This window comes from Numida meleagris, chromosome 17 (genome assembly GCF_002078875.1).
Source record: "Numida meleagris isolate 19003 breed g44 Domestic line chromosome 17, NumMel1.0, whole genome shotgun sequence".
Taxonomy (NCBI): domain Eukaryota; kingdom Metazoa; phylum Chordata; class Aves; order Galliformes; family Numididae; genus Numida; species Numida meleagris.
The window spans coordinates 6,620,002-6,643,962 of record NC_034425.1 but is presented as its reverse complement, the minus strand read 5'-3'; the positions used below and the strand labels follow the sequence as shown (position 1 = coordinate 6,643,962).

Sequence of the window (23,961 nt, the reverse complement as noted above, 5' to 3'; positions counted from 1 at the left end):
ACTGCACTTATATCCAGCATCCAAGTGGCCCAGGGAGCTCATGGCATGAGTGAGGGTCTCACAGATATGTTCCTCACGATGATGCTACCTCATCACCCAAGTCTCCAGTCCCAGATGCTGGTGGAGCAGGGAAACAGAGCGATTGGTAATATGGAGAAACACCCCAGGGCCTGAACGAAGAGGAAACTTCTATTATGTTCATCTTCTCATTAGAACCACGCTGGCAGGCAGGTGATCAAGAGTAGACATCTGCTGCTGCCTACCCCTACTGCTCTCTGAGCAGCAGAGATGAGTGCTAGCCAGGTGCCCACCCCATCCCCCACCAACACAGCATCAGACACAGGTGCTGTGGCTAGAAGAGCTGCTCTCCCCCCATCTGCCACCCAGAGCCATCCCAAGCACCACAAGATTGCAGAAGAACTCAAGCCCTGGCATCTTTTCCTCTCTCCATGTGGGGGAGACCAGAGATGGATCAGAGTGGCTGGGACTCTGGTTTTGGGTCAAAAACTCCACAGGAAGCACCACATTTGTTGGCTGTGTGACACGAGCCAGGAGGACAGGGCTCAGGACTGAGCAAGCCGAAGCTCCAGTGTCCTCATGCTGCAGATGAATGGGAACTTAAGAGCCCTCCCAGATGAGCTCCTTCAAGGAAGCCCCAGGGCTGCCTTGAAATCAGCAATACAGCCCAGTAGGATTATGGCTCAGCACAATTGATCCAGTCATCTTGTCATTTAGATGGATGGCAGGCACCAGTTGTCAAAGGATAGAGGCTTTATTTGTTACAATAATAATTTTGTTTTCTTTTCTTTGCAGAGCATCTGCTGAGCTCCACGTGATGTGACACAGGTAACTGAGTCCCAGTCCCCAATCCAACACACTGGTAACACTGACTGAAGGTGCTGAAAATACTCCTTTGTGTCTGCCAGGGCTCAGGGCTGGAGCAGCCTCTGCTCTGCGGCCCCTTCAGATGCTGCCTCCAGGTCGGGCTCCTCCAGGTCTTCACTGAAGTCCATGAATGCCTGCAAGACACCACAGGGAAACAGCCCTGTTATGGCCAAGGGCTGATGGTACTAATGCTGCTCATGGGCTGGTTTTGATTTCTATACTCGCAGTTTCTAATCTTGCCTATATATTTTTTTCCCCAATGAGGCATATGTCATTTCCTGTATTATATTGTGAAATACATTGCCTATACATGCAGATTTCTCACATACAAACGATTGAACCAACACTTTTCTCGAAGAGATCGGTATCAGTTTGTCATTTCTGGAAGTTATTTTGAAATTAACAGCAGGATTTGAAGTTTTTCTTTATTGTTTTCCGGCCATAGATCATCACCTTGCTTTCAGGAGCATTCCTGACATTTCCATTCTAAACCAACGTACCTGTTGCAAAGTGTGCAAAGACAAGCTGTACTCCTCAAGCCAGAAACTCTGTTTAGCTGCAGATCGGTGGAGAAAGCATCCTTAAATACAAATCCATACAAACAATTTGAAAGCAATCTTCATACTGAATTATTTAGTTCCTTGTACCTGCTTCTAGCTTGGAGAAAGCCTGGGACAGAGGTAGTGCATCTTCCATTGGTACCTTGTAGGTGAGCAAAGAAGAAATCCTGAAAAAGCAATAAAAAGTGAACCCATCATCATGGCGTTACTCAGCACCCAGGTTTAGGTGTGCTCATAGGGTTCCTGCATTCTTGGGTAAATGATTGAGCAGGGTCAGAGCATCAGAGCATCCCAGCATGTGTCCAGGACCTTTTTTGCCGAGCTGCGCCAGGGAAGAGGCGCAGAATTTCACTATGGAGAGCATCGCTTTGCCCCACGTCCTTCGGTTTGACTTCCAGGTGGTAACTCATGCCAAACTTCCTTCTCAGCTCCTCAGGGGAACCGATGTACCTGCAGAGGAGGGAAAACAGCGCCCAAACCATCCTAAGCAGCAAATAAAGCAATCACAGAATAGAAGCAGCAGATATACATCCTCTTATTCATCTTATTAATTTTACTGTGCCGCTATAAAAGCTGCGTCCTCACAAAACGGTGTCCTTTAGGCAAAGCACAAGAACATTTTCTAATAAATAAATACATAGAAATAAAGACTGAAAATCAATGTTGCATGTTGCAATGCTACACCGGTGCCCACCGCAGCTGCCCCGCCACCAGCACGGCCACGCGGTCGCACATCGCCGCCTCCTCCAGGCAGTGCGTGCTGAGCACGGCTGCGCGCTCCTTGCTCCTCACAGCGGCCTGGATCGCTTTCCTGGGAACACAAGGATCACAGTTACCTCCTGGAACAACCAAGGAATAATAAAATAATAAACCCAGAACAGCCAAGGAATAATTAAATTTTGAGGGACATGGTCAGTGGGCATGGTGGGGATGGGCTGATGGCTGGACTTGGTGATCTGAGTGATCTTTTCCAACCTTAACCATTCCGTGAGCCTATGAAATAATAAACCCACCATTATTTAAAGAGTTTCACCCATCCTGCTTGAAGTTGACACATGGATGCTAACACTACACTGCAATTTGTCATGTCAATAACCCTCCAAATTTTACAGTTTCAGGTAAAACTGTTGTAGAAAAATGACAGCAAGGATGGGAAAAACTACCTCTATTTTTTTCCCTCATGCTCTGAAGAAAAACAGATTTTATATCTTTTCTGCCAAATGCATGGTTTCAGATGGAGTCTGCTCAGATTTTTTTTTTTGGTTCAGATTAAATCTGATGGTTGGCAAAGGCTTACTGCCTGCCGAGTGAGGAGTCTGGCGAGTGGTACCCAACCCCTGTGCATTGGGAAACACAGATGACTGCAGCCACCAAGGAGCTCTTCCTTCCCCAGCAATTCCTGCAGCCAGGGGATGCTCACCACAGACAGCGCTGCCCTGCCACGTCCATGCCCACTGATGGCTCGTCCCAAAGCATCACTGTTGGGTTTCCCAGGATGCTCAGTGCAAAACACAGCTGGAATGGGAAAGACACGCGGCCAGGTTGGCGTTTAGGCTGCACAGATGCACTGAAGATGGGAGTTACCTCATATGTCTTAACCCTTGTCTATATTATAGAAGCTGAAGCTTTTGATTGCAAAAAGCAGAGGAACAGGGATTCAGTAAACCCAGCTCAGGTGTTCCGAGTTAAGATTTTAATCTCCCCAGATCAGCTTTACCAAAACACCCACATCTGCCAATGATCTGAAAGTTGTTTTCCATCCTATCTACAGGCAGACGCAAACCAAGGGACATGAAGGGGTGATCACCTTGTCAGTCTAATTGTGGTTCACATTTATTTACTGCACAGTGTGGAAAGAGGAGGGAATGGAGGATTCTGCCAAGATGGATTGAAAAACTATTGATGGAACCATGCCATGCCAGGCACCCGCTCCCTTCAAAACCTTAGGATCTGCCATCAGCACATGGGGTTTCCAGAAACAGTAATTCAAGACTGAACTTCATTCAAGAAGAAAATTGCTTCAGTGTGAAACGAACAAAAACAAAGTTTTACAACACCCAGGAGCACATCCTGCTCTCACCCAACGTGTTCCTGAGCTAGAACATGTGCACCACGCTCAAGGAGAGGAAAGCGGGTTCTGCTCAAGCACCAAGGAGAAACCTAACACAGACCTTCCTGGCTTCTCCAGCAGACAGCCTCCTCGCTGGGGTATTTAAGCACCTCTGGAGGTCCAGAGCCTTGGCCATGCTGTGGGGATAGAAAGGAAAAATGTTAACATGACCATCCCCGTGTGCTGATGCTGCATCCAAAGGTGCTGAGGAACCAGAGCCTGACAAGCAGCCTTTGGCTGATGTGTGTCACCAGGGGTTCCTTGGTGATTCTACTCCTAGCTCTGATGGCAAATGTACAGAATTGTCACAGAAATTCAAGACTGTAAGTGCAGCTAATGCAAGAAGTAAGTTGCTAGTGTAACTGGCCCCAAAGCCAAAGTAAGCTGAGGTTTTTCTGAAGTTATTCTAGACAAATTGGGGTGAAAATCCTTACAGACAAGGAAGGGACAAAGAGCAGTGCAAAGCCACAGATCTCATCAGGAAGGATCTCATTTCTCCAAGATAAAGACGCACTGAAGGTGCTTTCTCTTCTTTGCGCCAACCAACTCTGTCAGCAGAAAGCCCTTTTCCTGCCCGATACGTCCAGAGAGAGGAAGAACAAAAAACAAGAACCCTTTGGCTGCGTACCGGCTGATGAGCACAGCTGCATCCTCTCTCCTCACCCCTCGCACAGCAGCGTAGGCCTCCAGATGCTGGAGCACGGTGAGGTGCGGCCACAGTGGGTCCTCCTGCGGGCAGCAGCCCAGCACCACGGCCCCGCAGCCCTGCAGCAGCACCTGCAGAGACGCATTGCTCAGCTACGGGAAAGCAGCGAGCCCTTTGGAAACGCGGCTGTGTGTTCTCTCCTGCGCTGCATGGAAGCAGTGTGGTCCTCAAGGAAAAGGAACCGACCGTCATTCCGCTAACCACCCCCATCTACCACAGCTTCTGCTCACCCGGAGTGCTGTTTGTGCAAAGCCAAATGGTGTTCACTACCATCAGCCTGTGGGTAATAGCACCAGTGTGAAATGATCATCTCCCAGTAACACTCTTCTCTTTCAAATACTCGGTCCCAAATCTGTAACAGCAATGGTATTCCTCCCCCCCCAACACATGTCATTAATCATTGCACGCATAATTAAGTGATGGGCTGTTACTGGCTCAACCCTGCTCACATTCGTTTTCAATTTCCTGATTTTGCAAGGCTTTTCATAGAGCATTATTTCTTTTTAACATGTCAACATTTGCAGTGCTTGTGAAATATCAAGATGGATTTCCAATCGAGCCTGAAGATTTTGTGTAGCTCAAACCCTTAAGTCTTTAACATTGATTTTGATGAAAGTAGAACGTGCTCTGCATGCATCAACACCTCCTTCTTACTTCTGTCCATATGCAGGGATGCATGCTCACAAACCCCCTGAATTAGGGGCTGCATTGCCAGCTTCTCTTACCACATCCTTCACTTAAGAAAGCATCAAGGCTACCCCCCCCCCCACCCCAAAGGAGCCCCCTACCTCCCCAGCAGTCACTGCTACGTCTCCAGAAATCATGCGTATAGTTGTGCTCTTCCCAGCTCCACTGGGTCCTAACAGACCCAATATCTCTCCTGGAACAAATGTGCATGAAATATTAGTGGTGATAATTGTTATTAAGACCTCGTCCCCTGGGTGCCAAGCAGTCCCTGAAAATACAGTATGAGAATGGGGTACTCATTAACTTATTGCAGTCAATTGAAACTCTGAGGGGCAGAGGATGACAGAATCATAGAATTGGTTGGAAGGGACCTTAGGATCATCTGGCTCCAACCCCGCAGTGCTGCCTGCATTGGGTCTAGCAGCACACAAGGAAATTCTAACAAAAATAACGTCTCCAGATGAGACCTTCACATCAGGTAGCCATTTGCGGGAAGGTGCAGCAAGGCACTCGAACCTTTTTTAACACAGAATGAAAGATTTTTGACGGCAACTTTCTTCTTTTTCTTAAAGATGGAACAGGCTCTCTTCTCTTCATACTCCTTGCGCAGACTGTTGACAACGATAACTGACTCCTGCAAAGAGACCAAGTGGGAACAGAAACAGAGACAGCTCATCTGCTCTCACCATTAAGTATCACTGCTCAAAGAGGCATGGCTTAAAGAAACCATGTGCCTGGCTCACCTTGGGCTGCAGGGCAACCGCTGCACTCCGTGCCCGCTCCCGCTCTGCCTGCACCTCGGGGGGCTCCTCCCTCGGTGGGTTGCTGTTCATGGTGGGGAGGGCTCTGCTCCGCTGGATCCTGCGGGCAGGGATGGGGTCACCATGCAGCCCTTCTGAAAACGCTCATGTGTACTGGGTGGCCTTACAAATTTGTTCCATGGGCAGCGCCAACGCAATGCCCGGCACAATTTATTTGAATTTATGCCACCGATGGCAATTGCTCAAATATTTATTTGTCGGGGAAGAAAAATTAATTGCACAAGCATGCATGAGAAAATAAAGGCCAACTTCAGCTTGTATTTCACCAGTAACAGTGACCTGTTCCCCATTCAACATGTGCCAATTACCTGGTCACATAAAGCACACTGGACAGGATTTTGGAGATATTTCAGCATCCAACCCCTACCTAAGTCCCATTCGTTAATGTTTGACAGTTGAGTACTTTCACAAATCTTCTCCCATGTGACTTGGGAGGTCTGTCACATGCTACTGGTAAGTGGTTAGAAGACCCTGGTCTGATGGAACTTTAGGAAAACTCGGTCCTGCAGAGAACTATACTGACGCTTCTGAGAAGGAGGTAAAATGCTGGTTTCAACTTGTAACTATTAATTTAGAAGGCTACAGTGAAATGTCCTAAAAGCTCAGCAACTAAATGTAACCAGAAGAGCTCAGATCACATGTACTCTTCTCTCTACAACACTGCAGTTTAATTGACCTTCTACTGCAACATGCTGGGTGGGAATTTGCCTGCAGACACACTCAGGGAAACTGAGCAAATTAAGCCTGAAACCATAATGACCTAAAGGAATAAAAATGTCCTCCCTGCATTCTCAATTTCCTCCCCTAAACTGGTTAAAACTGAAAATGTGGGCTTCGCACACTCTTTGCAAAATACTTTGGAGCTTACTCATCCTGTTCCACTGCCATCAGGGTGAGACAGGCGGGTCCCATCCGCCACAGCCCTGGGCCTGCCCATGGAGTGACACGCCAGCTGCTCCCAGTGCACCCAGTACGCACCTGAAGATGGGATCACGTTCTGCAACTGCTTCTCCGTATCCTATCTCCAAGCAGCGCAGCAGAAACCCAAAGAATGCACCGTGGATGTAAGGCTGGAAAATAATGAGTTAGGCTTGCATGGAGAAAGGTAACAACACAATCAATTTTAATTATAAAGGGATGCATGGGCCCATAATTTACTTTGGCTATTGGAAAGAACATACATTTTCATCTTGTATGCAGATCACTTGCAAAAGCCCTGACTTTACACTGCTGCTGTTCAGATAATCTACACCTTAACAGAATCTTGGGGGCATCCTACAGGATCTGAAATCACATCTTCCTTTTGAAGCAGCAGCATTAGGTTGATTCATTAATAACATCTTTCACTTATTGCCTGAAGTCCACTTAATTCCCTACCATTTTTCCACATATGTTACAACATGTGGGAGTCCCATGAGACAAGCCCATGATTACTTGGATGTACTCCCCCGTCAATATTCAAAGTGAAACTTTCACCACGTAACCCATGCTTTATTTATGGCAAGACTTTTGCAAGCTCAGCTTAAGTCAGAACAGCATCCCAAAACAATTATCATCAAATTGGTCCTTACTGCAAAGACAGCAACCAAGACGTTACTCCGTGTATCATGAAGATGATTACTATCAGGAAATGACCATAGGTACTACAAGAAAAAAATATATCAGTCAGAAAAATTTCCTAGCACAGTGTACCTCAGTGCAGATGCGTGGGATGTAGGGACTGATCTTGCAATCAAGCAAAGGATCAACAAATCAAATTTTCTCGATCTCTTCCCTCACTCTCCATCCCAGAACTTTTCTTCTCCCATTTCCTTTTCTCTTTATCTTTTGGCAGTTGGGGACAATTATTGATTCTAGTGGGACATGCACTTACTTCTGTAGAGAAAGCCAAGCAGCCCAGCAGTGAATAGGGGGGCATCAAAGTGGAGAAGATGTAGAAGAAATCTTCACCATAACTGAACATGTTGAGAGTGAAGTTCACCTGGAATAAAGTAGAAAACGTATTTCCAATATTTATGCACCCTGTTGCCAAAAGCTAGGCTGTTTGTCACTGATTTGGGTTATTCTGTTGAATTTCGATACACTCAAAGTGAAACCTCAAAGGGCAAGTGTGTTATCAAATGTTTCAGAGTGAAGATTCACTCCACTTACCAGAATGAAGATGAAAGACCACAGGTAACGGTTGGTCCGACCCGTGCGAAACACAAAGGCAATTAAATAGACGAGGAAGACGAGAGAAACTCCGTAACCAATGGCGGTAAAGATCTAAAGAGAGAAAGATGTCACTGACAAGGAGATAGATGGGGTTATACCAAATCCTGCTTACAGCAGGTCGTTTGATTAAATTACTGAATACATCGGGATTACCCAGCACCACTACGCTGGTGGTGGTCACGTGCTGTGGGATGAGGGAGGGGGATTTTCTCACCATGGGCAGGACGGTGCTGGCCTGCATGGGGCAGGCACGGTTGAAGAGCAGCACAACCATGAACATGAGGCACATCAGGGCCCAGAAGAGTGGGACGTCCACCAGTGCCTGGCCACACCAGTACGCTGAGGGGAAGAGCCCCATGAGCCGCAGCTGGGCACGAGCCTTTATCTGTGATGGAAAGGGGAGAAGGAGGAGATTCAGCAGAGCCCTAAATGTGGTTCCCACTCCTCTTCATCATCCTCCATTGCCTTTTCTCCTCCCTCCCAGGTGAGCCTTCCTCCCTCTTCCAAACACCTTCAATTCTATCTTAGTCCAACTGTTGCTAAAAAGCAAATCATTCTCAAGGAAAACTGAAAAAAATCTTCCTGACTCCAAAGTCTTTATTAATAACACCCAAATAGTTCAACTATTTGTCTCTACAGAGACATCGTGTTTCCATTCATTTCTCCTTGTGCATGACCACTTTCAGTGCATGCTTTTTACCTTGTAATCCTCCCTGCTGCTCATTGCAAAGTGAGGAGGCAAACCAGCAGCCAAGATCAGCATGTATCTGAGACAGGCGAAAAAAATATTCTGCACTACTTCTGGGTTTTCTGCCTACGGAAGAGAAATTCAGAAACCGTCAACAATCAATAGCTGTCCAGAGAAAATTAGCAAGCTTGACATTCATAGTATGGCTAAATATACAAGTGAGCCATAGGACAAGTATGTAGTTACAGTAATCCCTTTGTGCTGAAGAACACAAAACAATAAAGAAAGCATTTACCATCTTAAAATCTGCAGGATGTATTGGTATTACTGTAAACTGTTGAGGATAGACAACATATTTTTGATGCTGACGCAACTTGCAAATACTTCTGCTCTATTCCTACCTTACTGACACACAGCACAAGCTTGAATGTCCCATGGCACTGAAACCTCATTAAGAAACACCATGGAAGAAATTCTCAGCAAATAGTCCCAGTATTTAACGCACCCATTGAGTGGAGCACTGACCCCAACCAACCCTTGGAGACACTGTGGTCCAGCCAGGCTTTCCCCCTCCAGCCCTCATCACTTTGGCCATTTCAAGCGATTTCCAACAACAATGTGGCAGGATGCTCACGCTAGAGAAGGGATGGCTCCAGATGCGGATCTGGGCAGTGGAGTTGAGGAGCCTCAGAAAGGTGTTGCTGAGGGTGTTGAGGAGCACAGGGAAGCAGTTGACGGGCTCTGCGCCGCACATGAGCGTGTAGTGGCGGTGCTGAAAGTGTGAGAGGAGAAGATGTCACCTTCGTGCCCGTGAGAGCTTCGAGAATTTTGGAGAAAAGCAATGAAAAATGCAGTCAGGTTTATTAGAGAGTGGGAGCTCAAGAGACGTGGCTGTGTGCTAATAGGTACCATGAGGAAAACAATGGATAAAATAATGACTTGTGGAGAAAAGCAGAGATGGCTTGCATTAATACTTTTCTCCAAAGATTGCTACGATCCTGACTTCTCACAAACAGGACTACTGATAATATTTAACGTATCAAATAAATCTTCTGCTTTGGCTGGTCTATTTCACTGCATCCCATGTAAATATATTTCAGAGAATCCTACTGACATACAGGATGAGGGAAGAAAGCAACATCCTTCACCTTGCCTTCCAGGGATATCTTTATAGCTCCATTATGTCGCGGCAGGCATGTGATGTTTTTCTCAAGAGTTATTTCTGGCATTATGTTTTGAATCTTCAAAGCAGCAATGAAATCCTCAATTTCTGATCCTGAAATAAAGTCAAGAACATGGATTAGAATTAGGTTTTTAATACAATCTGGTTTTTATAGACCAACTCCTGCTTGCAAAACAGAGTAATTTTACAATACTCATTTAGAATCTGAATCAATTTCTATTTCCTCTGTTTTTCTTTCCTATTTGAACTAAACTTGTTAAAGACAGCACATTTCCATAGTTTATATAGTATTTTTTTAAAAAAATTTAGCTGATCCATTGTTCTTTTACGTATCAGCTACTCATTAATCATCACTAAAATTGGATCTGTTTCCGCACAAAACAAAACACCTTCCAAAGCCACAGACGTATAAAGGACCGTACAGAAAGAGGAAGGCAAAGATGCCCTATCAGCTCCAAGAGCACTCAGAGTGATGCAGAAAGCCAATCAACATCACATGTTCTTCTTCACCTGTGTCATTGAAGATGAGAAGATTTGTTGACTTGCTGTCAGTTTGAGTGGGAGGCTGAGTGGGAAGAAAATACTTGCTGGCTGTCAGTTCTGAGATGGAGTTGTTCCATAGTTCAAAACCAAAGAAAAACATGAGCATGAGGAGGATAAATATTCCAAAGAACAGCAATCTAGATGGAAAAACAAACCATGAGTGGCTCCAGGGAACTGCACTGTTAAGCACTGGTGCGATTCATGTAGCGAAATCAAGAAGAAATTTAAAGCTGGGGAATATACTTAAACAATTCAGAGCTCTATCAGGAAGTTCTGTTTTTATCACTGCAACTTTTACACTACTAACAACTACTTCTCAGCTTCCAGATCGCTCCAGCAGTTTTTAAGCTTTCCCTCAGTCGACCCAAGGAATGACCCAGTCCTCTGCAAAGCCCCAAGCCAGCATGGGAGATGCAAGGCTCAGGGCTCTGTACTTACATGGACCTGAGAAACTTTCCATCGTGCCTCAGTCTGCAGAAACGAACTCTGGCCACGGTGAGGACCTGCTGCCTCCACAGCTCCACGCCGCTTGCTGCTATGTGCGCTGGTTCGGAAAAGCCCAGGAAGCTCTGGTCCCTGTCCTCCGGGTTTTCTGCACGTTCATCATGAAAATCACCATTATCCACAATGAGCTTTCAAAGGACACGTTTTAAGCATAAGCAACAAACAAGGGTCTTCTGTTCTGAATAGGAGTGTTTCTATTTTAGTCAGAGAAGACACAATGGCAGAGAAAAGGGCCATCGTTTAATCAGAATTAATTTATATTGGTGAATTGAGAGCAGCTGAACATGGGCTCGTGTGACTATACATGCAATATCTTCCCTGGCCTTGGGAATTGCCTTTGACAACATTATGTCTTCCCACCTCCTGCTCTGGGGAGGATATTTCCCGCAAAGCCTTTACAACATCACTCTTCAGCTCTTGTGTTTAGAAGCCTGTGGCAAACTGAGACCAAATCATTCAGACTTCTCTGGGAGGTTAGCTGCTATCAAAGAAAATCTGAATTTTTATACTACTGCAACTCTTGACCAGCCAAAAACGATGAAACCTCCCATTCAACATAAACTTACACACAGTTGTTTTTTTTTTTTTAACCGAATACAAAATACGAACCCGTAATCTTGTGAAGAGGAATCAGTGCTCACCTTTATGGCCAATGGCTTCCCTGCCCTCCAGCTTCAGAAGAGCATCTGCCAGGGTTGTCCTGCTGACCTCGTAGTGAACAACCCCCAGCACGAGGCCGCTGTCGAGGTGGCCAAGCAGATCTGTGTGACAAAGGGAGCCAGCTCAGCCCAACACCTGGGCTCCCTTAGCATTCTGATTAGGCTTCCCCTTACAACCTCGATGCAGCAGCAGGCTTTTGTTACCTGGGAAGCTCTTGGTGTTTTCCAAAGGCAGCATGTAACACAGCTCATCCCCATCCCGCCCCTTGAACACAGCATTGGGGATGTACCGCCTGACCAGGGACGATGCAAGCCCAGGATCACACTGATCATTTATGCACATCCTGTTTGTATTAAAAAGTGATTGTTAAGCTATTAAATAAAAAAAACAATTAATTCTTCATCCATTTAGAAGACAAAGCCAGCAGTCATTCTTCAAGCCATAAGGAAACCTCCAAAACTAGGCAGCTTTTCAGTGGAAATTATCCACAGACATCTGCCATGCCCCTGGTTTTACCATGCATGCAAGAAATAGTTGAGGCTGAGAATAATGATCCTGGCCAGCACTGCTTAACCAAGAACACAGAAATTAAAATCCAAAGGAAAGCAACTTTACATTAAAGCCACTGTAAGTCACTCTGGCACCACAGAGCATGTGGGAGCTGCAATTCGTCCTACTCTGGTCCTCTTTTGGCTGCAAAGAAGGTTGCAAAGTCATCTTTGCTACATGCTCAGAGCTCTCAGGATTGGGTCCAAAGAAAAGCAGCTTGCTATCCAAAGGCAAGATAGACTTGGCAGCCTCAAAAGTCTCCTAAAATGGATTGTCAAGATTTTTATTTCTCTGTATGGAAACTCCATAGAGACGTAGACTCTATGAGAAAATACATCAACCAGAAGCTTTTCATGAGAGGAGTGATGACCAAAAAGAAAAGGATTTACCTTAAGTGATAGCCAATTCCCCATTTTCTCTTCAAGTACAGAGATGAGCCAACACACTGTAATCTCCCATTTGAAAGGAAAGCTTTCCGATCTGAGGAGGTAGGAACACAAAGATTTAGTGGGGATTTACAACAGCACAGTAGGCCGACCTTACTCTGCACTTTCTGAACTCAACAGCTACTTTTATAATGAAGTCAAGAGGAATGAAACCCGGCTGGGGCTGAGGGTTTTATTTTTAAAAAGAAAAGAAAATATTGCTTTTGCCCAAGCACCAAGGTTAGTCTTCTACTTATATATTTTTGCAGGTTTATAGAAAACTCCCCATGCAGCACAAGATAAATAAAGAAATGAGAAAGATATTAATCCAAGCCATGTCACTAACTGGGGTGGGTGCAAAGCCAGTGGAAGCCTTCACCCTGATGGAGAGCACGAGCAAGGCCTTGGAAGGACAGCTGGGGCAGGCTGAACATTTGCTCAGCCCAGGTTGGGTGGTCGCTCTTGGACAAAGCCCAAACAAGCACAGATCACATCACAGCAGGACCCCATGGGTGGGCTCCAAGTAGGGAATCCCCAATTTCCACACTGCAGGGTGAATGCTGGGGCTCACCGGCACGAGCATCGGCCTCTTCCACAGACTGCGTACAGATGAGCGTCACGCGGCCAGCTGCCCGGCGCTCCACCAACAGCTCCCAAACATGGTGCCTGGAGTAGGGATCCAGCCCCACCATCGGCTCATCCAAGAGCAGCACCTACAAGGCGAGAGCAGGCGTCATGCATGCAAGCCACCATGTTGGCATGGCTTTGTTCCATGCTTGTTGTGCTCTCACTCAAAGAATACAATGCGTCCTCAAACGTCGGCCATTTTTATCGCTCTTTCAATATTTTTACCCTTCTACTTCAATATTATTCCCATTTTCATTTACAATACATTTCTCATTGACCTAGATTCCTCAGTCCTTATGGCAGCCGAGTGAGTCAGTAGGTCGGGAGGCTTTCTGAGCACAAGGGCGAAGGAATTCTAATGTCTGTGTACCAAACCAGAATGCAACGCTGAGTGCTAAAACTGTGCCTGCTGTTTACATGCAGTAGGACCAGTGCCTACCTGGGGATCCCCTAAAAGTGCAATTGCAAGAGACAGTTTTCTTTTTTGTCCCCCACTCAGAGCATCAGCGTGGACATCCTGAAGGTCGGTGAGGTCCAACTGTACCAGGACTTTCTGCACCTTGGGAACACATAAAAACAAGAACGTGCAGAACTGGTCATGTTTTGATTCATACACGCAGTACAGGAGAACACAACTTCTGTATTTAATACTTACGTATTTTTAAATGGATTTGCTGTGAGATAAATACTGCAAATCTGAATTATGACTCTCAGGATGTGAGAATAAGAAAGAATAAAATGCTCTTCTCTACATTACAACTGCTCTAATTTCCGCAGAACAAGGTATCGGTGAGAATCTTTTATGAACGTACCTCAACAAACTGTCCAAGATGCTGTGGAACAGAAATCAGTGACCAAGAAGCACATCCCTACCTCTTGCTCTACTTCTTTCCATCGAATCCCCTTGATGTGAGCAAAAATTCTCAAGTTTTCCTTCACCGTTAAGGCTTCAAAATGCAAATTGAATTGCGGGCAAATCCCAACCATTGCCTGAATTCTTTCCATGTCCTGTACTTCAGATACCTTGTAGTTGTAAATCACTGCAGAACCTGCACACAAGAATAAATGAAACAAATGTCATACGTAGTATGTATAGAAACGTGTAGCTAGCAAAATAAAACATATTTCACAAAGATATACAGCTCATGGAAAATATCAGGGCATCCAGAGGGAGAAATAACCACCCATACACACTTGCACACTGGAGCACATCCATGAAGCTCATGTTGAAGGAGCAATCTGCGCTTACAATGAGCCAGGCTGAAGGAAAACTTAATTTTTTTTGCATCTTTACGCTTGAAAACCAGAGAGCCTCTCCTCTTCTCCATTCATTACCTGCTGAAGGCTTGGAAAATCCACCAAGCACATTTAGGAGGGCAGTTTTTCCAGACCCGCTGTTACCAAGTAACGCGGTGATCTGACCTTCATAAATGTTGAAGGACAAACCTAGAAGAGAAACATGGTACCATTAGGGAGGAAGTGTGTGAGGCAAACAGACTTCTGCCTGGGGCTCGTTGCCAAGGCCGATAGAGGGACATCATCTCTTCTGACACAGATGTGAAAACGTGTTGGCGTGTAAATATTTAAAGAAAAACGCTGCCTTTGTATTCTGCAAGGTTCATAAGCTTTTATTTTAGCGTGACTCAAAAGAGAGCCCACAAAGAGGACAGCCCGTAGCCTTTCCAGCAAGGGAGACTTCACCACCCCATTTCCTTTTAAAAAGGACTCACTTTGGATTTTTGTGGGGTTTTTTTTGTTCTGTTTTGTGCTTAACTCAAGCTAAACCTTTGAGACCACGCTGATGTTTTCAGTGCCGCATGGAGTTCTTGTTAAACAAAGGCATTTAGCAAACATCTCATGGCTGTGCTATGACGTTGGCAGCCACTCGCGTACCTTGCAGCTGGCAAATGCACAAGTGCTTGGGGAGCAGGGCCCAGCCAGTGACAGCAGCCCTGCTTCCAGCTAGGGCTCAACAAAAAAAACAAGTTGTGTTTGCCCAGATGAATTTACATTTTCACAGAGAGGGCTGGGAGGTGATTTCACACAAGCCCACAGCTTTCAAGGAGACTTCTGCCATTGCAAAAAGCAATAAACAGTAATTTTCCTGGAGTGAAAAGGAAAAGGTAACAACCTTGCAGAAATTTACCAGTAATTTACCCCAGCAGGAATAACCGTCGCATAATGCATTTTAACGGTGCTGGAGGCACAGTCAAGTACATCCAGTACATTTCAAAACAGCTTGGGTTCATAGCTAGTGAAAAATGAAATTAAAGCCAGTACCAAGCCGCTCTTACCTCTTAAAGCTTCGGTTCTCTTGTCCTTCTCCTTGTATATTTTTCTAACATTGAAGAGTCTAAAGGGAGGGCAAGCAAGCTGTTAGTAATGGATAGCACCATTTTGGCATGGAAATAACCTTTGAAAACTATAGGAAGAACATTTCTCAGCCTCCTCCCCACCCTGGACCTGCCCAACTCCACCAAGGGTCGGATGAGAGCATCTCCAGAGGTGCCTTCCAACCCCTACGATTCTGTAACTCCCTCTGAAGGAATTGCTTTAGGTAAGTTCTAAGCCATTCCCCAGGGTGTTATGGCCGTGCTCACACCGTGCAGAGCTGCCCTCCATACCTGATGGCCTCCTTCCCCTCGAAGCCTGCAGGCATGGGCTCAGTGTCACAGCCAGGGACGGGGATGGAGTCGGGCTGGGTGCCGTGCTCACTGTCCCGCTGCAGCCAGTATGACGGCCTCAGGAAGAACAAGGCGGGGTATGGCACCCCGTACTTGCCTAAGCAGAAACAAACAGAGTGAAATGCAGCCCCCACACTGCTACAGCTTGGCTTCTGTAAATGCCATGTCCAACCAGCTCTTGGGCAGCCACAGGATATTGGCAGTGCAAAAGGATGGGTAATTTCTGCTATTTCTGCTCACTCATCCGTATCTATAAATGCATGCAGGCAGCAATCACCTCAGTGGTCACCAAAACACCTGAATATTAGAACACCCTTTCAAGCCCAGTGGTTGGGGCCACTGCAGCAGATGTAGACCATCACAGCACCATGCTGGAAGTTGTCAGGTTCCTTTTGGAGCCTGCTTTGGAGGCCAAATTAGTTAGCTGCACGCAGCCAGCTGCTGGGAAACAGGATCCTTCTCCATCTTTTTTTCTGTAGCAGGACAGCAAACCCAGATGGCAGCCCTCCACATAGCGTGGCACAGCCCATTGCTGCTGAAATGCTGCACCACAACCTGATGTTCACAATGCTGCAATGCCTTTCTGCTGTTCCATGCAGATAAAGGCTTCCTTTGCTCTATCCAATTGCTCCTTTGTCACCTCTCCCCCCATGAGGGGACAGGATAGAAGAAAAATGAAATCTGCTATTTTTCACATACGTTTCTACTCACCAGGCAAAACCTTATCAAAGTAGATGGCCAGCAGCAAATACAGAACACTGTCCAGGACCAGTGTCGCGTATAAGTTATAGAAAGGGTATGACTCTGCTGCAACAGCTGGTCCATATTTTTCTAATTTTACAATCTAGGCAGAAAAAAAAAAAACCAGCACAAATCAGATGCAACCCTTCCTTTAGCCAGAGATACTGCATGCAAGCTACAGCTGTGTCACGCAGCCTTTTCTTCCCAGGAAGCCAATCCACTTGTGATGGTGGCACTGTTTCTATCACTTAAAGACCAGAAGCATCAGAAGGGTCTCAGTAGACTGAACTTGGACTCATGCAGAGGTCCCCCCAGCAGCAGTGCAATGCCCGTGGTGTTGGCTGGGGCAGCAGCTGGACACATTGCTGTTCTGCAGCTCTGGGTGCCCACCAGCCACATCCCACTGGGAAACTTATGGTGCGTACAGCTGGTAAAATTCCTGCTGAGGTTCTAACGAATAGCTAGCATGTACTTTTTGGAGTCGCATTTTCCTTCTGCAAAGCATTTAGGGTGTAGGGGCACAACTGCATCACTACAGAGATGCACACCATGTATGGCAGCTGCAACGCCAAATGGCAGAAGCCGTGTGTGCTGCAGGCTGAACTTCCCTGATGCACTGGCTTTGTTTAGAGCATACCTTTGAGATGCCAGCTGTAAAGGTGTAAGGACTGAAGAGGTTAAAAACCCATTCCAAAGATGGTGGCACTTGTTCAAAGAACGTCATGAAGCCCAGTGAACCGAAGATGATGTGAAGGAAAAATCCCACAAAGCTAGTAATATTAGGCTGCTTTAACAAGGAGCTGAGCATGAAACAGAAGTGAATCTGCAGCAGAGAAAACCAGGAGTCAGCAGGATGCATTTCTGCTAGTGATTAAGGAAAAATAAGCAAACAACAAATGGAAAAAGAACCCACAACACATGAAAATCTGGGATCATCTATGGGAGTGATATAGCAGCCTACAAACCATAACAAGAAAATCAGGTGATGGAGAAGTTTCTGTTATTTTCTCCCAGCCCTGGACTCTGCAGTCTGAGTTTCAGATGTTTTAATTAGGAAATGGAAAAAAGTCACGCATCATTTAAAAATGCAAAAGCAGACTTACCGATGCCATGCCATAGAAAAAATAAAGGAAATATATTTCTGAAAAGCTGCAGTCGTGGGTGACTCCTCCAATCGTGATCTCTGTCAGCAGACCTGACGTTATTGAGATGTAAACAGTGTACAGCAGGCTCCAGGACAACCTACCAGCAAGGCACAAGAAGTTCCCTTTACATTGAATCATAGCATCTCTAAGGTTGGAAAAGACCTCTAAGGTCGCCAAGCCCAAGCCCAACCCACCCCACCGTGCCCACTGACCAGAAGGCGATGTCTTGTAAACCCATTGCTTTCATTAACACCTTGAGCTTCTTTTTCTCTCTGATAACTTTCACTGATAGAAAGTACATGTATGGGGAGAAACACAGTATGCTGTAAATGGTGAACCAAATGTAACTTGGTTTATATATGAATTTGATCAAGGGTGTTTGCAGACGGATGCCGCTAATTGATTTCATCTCTTCCCAGACAGAATGGCTTGTTTTCATCTGAAGAAAAGAAGTCAGCCATTAATTTTATGTTCTGTAATGAAACAGCCAATAAATAGCTTTTCATAGGCATGACAATCATTAGTTTTTCAGTAATGATGTTAAGTTTAAAAGTGGTAAATTGCCATCAAAATTTAATATCTTTCTGTAATAAACACTAACATTGCATTGGAGCTGAAAGTACAGGCATGGCCTACAAAACAGATGGAAGAGGAATATAGCAGAAGTAGTAAAGCAATTATAGCATAGCTAAAGGGCAGGAGCTTTACTGCTCTGTAAATACCGTATTCAGAGATGATTAGTTTGTCACGATGGATGGAAGAGTTTATCACTGAAAAATACAGCTTGGTCCGTATTAAACACTTCACATTTATTTTTCAAAATGGACCAATGTGATAAAAACAAAATCTCAAAGATAAACATTCTGGCAGTGGTGTTTTCATTCATTTTACTTTGAGTTTTCCTATAAACTTGCAAATATAAAAAGGAAAAAAAGAATTTTGGCAGCAAAATAAATTCCACACCTTTTAAGTCCAGAAATGGGCTTCCAATCTCTAAGTCAGCAACAGACAAAAGTTATTCCATATGTTTTTTTTTTGTTGTTTTTTTTTTTTTAGCAAATTTTACGGATAACTTTAAAAAGAAACCATGTCTTCTATCATGGCCATACCTCTATGACTGCTGCATCAATGCTGGACTGCATCGATAGAAATCCCCCATACCAGTACGAAGGAATCTTGCAGTAGGGTGATGAGAAATCATAGCAGGTATCTATGGGAAACAAAGAAAATGAAGTCTTATATGTATATTTGTATATATTTTTTATACATGGCTGTGGTTGAAAATATGTTTGACCTAAGAGTCAATCAACCCAAGTTTAAGCTGCCGGCTGGAGGGCAGCACCTCTAGGAAACCCAGAGCAGTGGGCACAGCTGTGGGGAGCTGCTGACTGCTGGGGATGGCAGAAATAGTCTCGGAACTGGTTTTCCAAGACTTTTTTTTGGCCAGTTAACCAACGAACTCCCTTGATGTTTTATCCGAAAATAAGCTGAGTTTTTGCTTTGCTTTACTACTTCCAGTCACTAACTATGAATGCATTTGGTCAAAGAAAGAAGTAATTTGGATAAAAGTGTGTGCAGGTTTATGTTTTAATGTGTTAAATACATGTTAGAAATGCGTTAGTGCACACGCAGTGTTCACTTCCAGTGCACGATCCAGCATAGAAGGGATGGGGACAGCAAGGACTTCGGATAATGTACATGTGCTCCTAAAAACACTTTGACATTGTCCTTAAACTCTAATTAAAATCTCTCCTGAAGCACTTAGAACATGCAGGCCTGATTCCACCTGACAGGCATGGCAGCAGAGATCCACCTAAGCTCGTTTCAATATAAAATCATAGAATGGTTTGGGTTGGAAGGGATCTCTAAGATGATCTACTTCCAACCCAACTGCCACGGGCAGGGTTACCAACCGCTAAATCATGTGCTCTGGTTTCATTCATTCCGTTTACCGATGTGTTCAAAGGCATCATTGGGAGATATCACACTGTAGCGCTGAAATCTGAGATGGTAGGAGAAGTCATCCTTAAAAACAACACCGATCGCATCATCTTTAAGGTCTCCTCTTGCCGCCAGGGTTTTCTCATTTACCACCTCTTCTAGTGATATACCTGGGAATAAACAACGCCACAGCAGAAACCCTGATCAGCGGTGCAACGAGACAAAGCATCAGCCACGCTGTGTACTCACAGTGCGATGTTGAAACCCTTTTCCCTCCCACCACAATGAAGGCGGATGTGCCCATGGTCGGGATCTGTGCAGCCTCACGGCTGTACCAAGGACATGAGCAGTGTTACCCTCTAGCACAGAGCCTGAGGCCGCTCTTCCCACTATTTCCTTGGCGGTGCTGGTCGCAGGAGTGTAGAGGAGTGTTGTTCCCGTAAAGTTGAAGACGGTATCATCCAAACGCCCGAGGAACTTGTAAGGGATTTCTTGCAGCTCATAGTGGTAGATGGCATTTGATGATACTTGTATTATTAAGAGAAGAATCGCAGAGGTAATCCATTCCTAGGTGGAAGGAGGGGAATATAGTTGAGTGGCAGTGCAGTGATGTGGAGGCTGGGTGCTATGGGAAGTGGCCAGTGCTGCCTCAAGGACTTCTCATCACGCACGGATCCGCCTGCATGGTCCAAATCATCTAGACACAAATGTTGCCTTTCTGTAAACAAGCTATTTCATAAGAGTCATAATTTTAAAATATGGGCTGTTCCAAGTGAAAAACATGCCCCAGCACTGGAGCCAACGAGGTCTGCCTATAATCTTACACCAGCAACTGTGCGTTGGACATTGTGTTCTGGTCAGTGCGGAGATGGCATCAGCAACCAACACAGCAAGCTGGCCTTGTTATCAAGCCCTTATTACACTGAGATATTGTAGTGTCACAGGAAAAGCTGTAACTGAGGATGTTTGCAGGGAGACATATTGCCAGCTGAGACTCCTCACGTATCACCGGACATAAAAACAATGTGATATAAAAATACTTGGTAGTGGAAATCCTAAATTTTCTTTGGAAGAACAGACACTTGCCTGGAAACTTTCTGTTTTCTTCCTCCACACCAGCAGAATGTTTTTCCATAAGAGAGCCCAGGTTTGCTGACTTATTTTTGAGGCTCTTTTGAATATCCTCTGCATTTTCCCAGCTAAGATGAGAGACAAAAGAACATCATTCAGAATGCAAACAGGTCACCGAGAGTTAACATATTTACTTGGCTGAACTCCACTTTGGAGAAATCCAATAGCATGTCAAAGGTCAAGAGCTTTCCTACATTTTGCAGGTTGGGCAACCAAGGAGGGGTTCAAAGGAAAGAGCGTGAGAGCACACAGGTGAACACGGAGCTGCCTCTGTGCAGGCACAGATGCATCCCACGCTATCCCTGAGATGCTCTGTAGGAGGAGGCTTTTAGCTGGCCACAGCCTGGTTCTTCATCTACGTAACATTGACAACAGAAAAGTCAGGGGGAGAGGATTAAGTGGCAAACATTATGTAACAAATCGTAAATCTAATATAGCTCGAGCATATCATTAAGAAAACGCTAGTTTGTGTTTTTGTATCCTCCTAAATACCGAGCGGGGAAGTCTTGGAGTTGGGGAACATTAAATCCAGCTCCAGCCACGTGGCCAAGCAGCAAAGCTCCTGCACAGCAACCCCACCGTGACAGCTGGGAGGGAACCTCAAACCGTGATTTTGCATTTAAACCCTTTAAAACAGCAGACACCAAAAATCAAAGCAACTTCAAATGCATTGTGCTCTTTTCCCCATCATTTCCCGATTTCACGGATTGGGCAGCTGGAGTTCATAAACAATTCTACTGCTCTGTTCTCTTCACTGTTGGTTTTTGGGAGAACTCAATATTTGCGGACTCTGGGGGGAACGGATCCTGTTTGCTCCTGGGGTATCGGCACGGAGCTTATCTCGGATTGCTGTGCATGAAGTTTTCTCTGGGATCCCACATCAGAGCTGCCACAGGAAGGGATTTTGAGGAAGGGTTAGGCTCCCTGTACACCAGCAGTGAACTCTCGTGCACCAGAATGAACTCTGTGCCCTCCTGTGTGCAAACATCTGCCAACAGAAACCTGCAGCCAAGCCCCGCACTGCCCTGATAAATAGGGGACAGATTTGCACTGATTCTGCTCTCACACGCAGCTCTTGAAAGAAGTTACTTCCCTCCAAAAAACTCTGATAAAAATGGCTCTAAGCCCAAAGCTCAACACTTAAATCCTCCCTGAGAGAAGCAAACTTTGGGTGCTCCCTCTGGAGAAGCCTTCACTGCGGATGGAGCCAGGGCGCAGCCGAGAGGAGCGCTTCATGGGCAGCGAGAATCAAAACCCACGCACCCAGAAATGCAGAACATTCTTCTTCTTTTGCTTGTTAAACCTCTTGAAGCAAAGCTCAGCGTTGAGAACAGAGCTGGAAAGCACACATCTCATGCTTTTAGCATAACGCTGTTGAAACGATGGTGAAAAAAAAACCTGTCGTGAAAACGCCCTACGTGTAATTTTTCCACTTAGAAAACAGCAGAACGAAGCTCCTCACCTGGCAATGGACTTTCCATCAGAACGGTGTCTCCTGCAGCTCGGGGATATCCGGGCTCGTCCTCTCCTTCAGTGCTGGATGGACAGGGTTGGAAGCTGCGGTGCTGACGGCTGTGTCCCTCTGCAGCCTGACGTCAGCCTGGGGCAGTGCCGGCCCTGCCACGAGCGCTGCTACAGAAGCTGGAGGCGTCGGCACTGCATTTGGCATTATATCGTGTCATTCTGATGTGTGCATGGGGTGTAATATCATAGCATGTTTCTGCTGCTTGCAACATGTGCAATCATCAGGAGCCAACAGCGCTCCTTCCTCGGCGGGGTCAGCCCCGCGCCCCAGATGCGATTTCGTTTCTTGCTTTTCTTTTCCCCTTTGTTTTTAATATATAATATATATATTTAATATGTAATATATTTATATTGCTCCCACTCCTTTTAATTGCTTTTCCAGCAGCTGCTGCGCAGTTGGGATCAAGATGTTTTTTTTTTTAATTTATTTTTTAAAATTAAATAGCTTTCCAATGGATCTGCACGCCAAACGGGGAGGAAATCAGATAAGCCAGGAAGTCCAAATGCATTGGAAGGGCGCGCAGTCACATGACCACTCACACTGAAAGAAAGCAATCTGACCATCCCAGAACTTCGGCAGCTCTGCAACTGATCTGCAGAATTGAGCAAAAGCACAAAAGCAGCCCTGTTGTTGCTTGACACCGGGTCGCAGCTCTTCAACAGCTGCTCTTGTACTCATTTTCAAGGAACGAGCTCGCGGCAAGGAGCAGAGCGTGTTCCTGCATCCCACTGGGCTGCGAGCTGTGGCCGGGGGAGGCTGCTCCTAACTGCGGGACAGCACAGATGCACGGCTCACTCCTAGTGAATTCACTGACCAAACAACACGATGATGCAACTCAGAGATCCTCTCTACGGGATTGCTGTAGGGCCATTGTGCTACCCTGTGCACAGCAAAGCCCTGGCTTTCCTACAGGTACAGAAAATGCATTTTAATATTGAAAGGACCTTCTGCGAGCTCACCTTGGAGTTCCCCATCCTGCAGAGTGCTGCTGCTGCTCGGCTCCGGCTCACGGCAGCACCTCCAATGCTGCTTGCAAGTCTCCCAGGAGCGGCTGGATGGGGTTTAGCAGAGCTGGGCTGGTGTCAGTGCCTGCAGCACAGGGATGGGGTGAGTGCTGCAAGTGAGAGGCTCGAAGCAATTCATAGCAGGGAAAAAGGGGAACTGAAAGCTCCAAGGAACTCAGACCGTTGAGACATTCAACGTGCTGAATCAGGGCCGTTTGGAAGAGATCTTAAGAAAAGAGTACATGGAAAGGAACTTGTTTTGCAGCTTAAAATAGAAATAAAAATGACACACTACCCCCAGGACACCACTAAACACAAACTAGTGTGAAAAACTGAAAACTTAGGCCAAAGTTGAGTTAACAAATTCGGGGTTATTTTCTACACGCGCAAAACCCCTTTCATCCCATCGTGTCCTCAGCTGAGCCCAGGGCTGGAGGTGGGCGACCTTCATCACCTCCTCCTTCTCCCACCCCAGCAGCCACCCCGAGTCTGTCTCAGGTGAGGATCCAAGCAGAGCAGTGAGGTACTCCTTGGGGGTGAATTTCTGATGGATGCTCATGACTCAGTGCTGCAGATGCACAGCTCTGCATGCTGGTAACACAGCTGCCGTGGGCCGCATGGGTCTGGC

At 45.8% G+C, this 23,961-nt stretch overlaps 1 protein-coding gene across 3 annotated transcripts; it reads right to left on the bottom strand.

Moving 5' to 3' along the window:
• On the bottom strand, positions 768-23,503 carry LOC110407426 (ATP-binding cassette sub-family A member 9-like). Of its 3 annotated transcripts, XM_021415136.1 has the most exons (40): positions 23,289-23,500; positions 22,267-22,460; positions 20,760-20,872; positions 20,030-20,240; positions 19,685-19,843; positions 18,842-18,942; positions 17,945-18,171; positions 17,691-17,829; positions 17,225-17,410; positions 16,558-16,690; positions 15,787-15,943; positions 15,457-15,515; positions 14,498-14,608; positions 14,036-14,211; positions 13,602-13,721; positions 13,107-13,248; positions 12,500-12,590; positions 11,765-11,904; positions 11,543-11,662; positions 10,836-10,989; positions 10,365-10,534; positions 9,820-9,947; positions 9,306-9,443; positions 8,684-8,797; positions 8,198-8,368; positions 7,921-8,034; positions 7,643-7,750; positions 7,341-7,412; positions 6,748-6,839; positions 5,692-5,809; positions 5,465-5,582; positions 5,050-5,141; positions 4,184-4,332; positions 3,617-3,692; positions 2,866-2,960; positions 2,140-2,256; positions 1,755-1,895; positions 1,533-1,612; positions 1,386-1,441; positions 768-1,019 (listed from the first exon to the last, which is right to left on the bottom strand). In XM_021415136.1, the coding sequence occupies exons 2-40, from the start codon at positions 22,283-22,285 to the stop codon at positions 930-932; spliced, it is 4,797 nt and encodes a 1,598-aa protein (XP_021270811.1). In that variant the 5' UTR covers positions 22,286-22,460; positions 23,289-23,500; the 3' UTR covers positions 768-929. The 3 variants fall into 3 exon arrangements, 2 of the variants coding, with proteins under 2 accessions (XP_021270811.1, XP_021270813.1); XR_002443888.1 differs by lacking the exons at positions 768-1,019; positions 1,386-1,441; positions 2,866-2,960 and having other exon boundaries at positions 23,289-23,502; XM_021415138.1 differs by lacking the exons at positions 768-1,019; positions 1,386-1,441; positions 1,533-1,612; positions 2,866-2,960 and having other exon boundaries at positions 1,761-2,256; positions 23,289-23,503.

Bases quoted from the DNA above. Each gene is read 5' to 3' on its own strand.
- LOC110407426 (XM_021415136.1), bottom strand. The intron at 18,943-19,684 runs GTAAACGGAATG...TGTTTCCCATAG, and splicing joins TGATGCCTTTGAACACATCG to ATACCTGCTATGATTTCTCA. The intron at 1,613-1,754 runs GTCCTGGACACA...TTGCTTTTTCAG, and splicing joins GGCGCAGCTCGGCAAAAAAG to GATTTCTTCTTTGCTCACCT.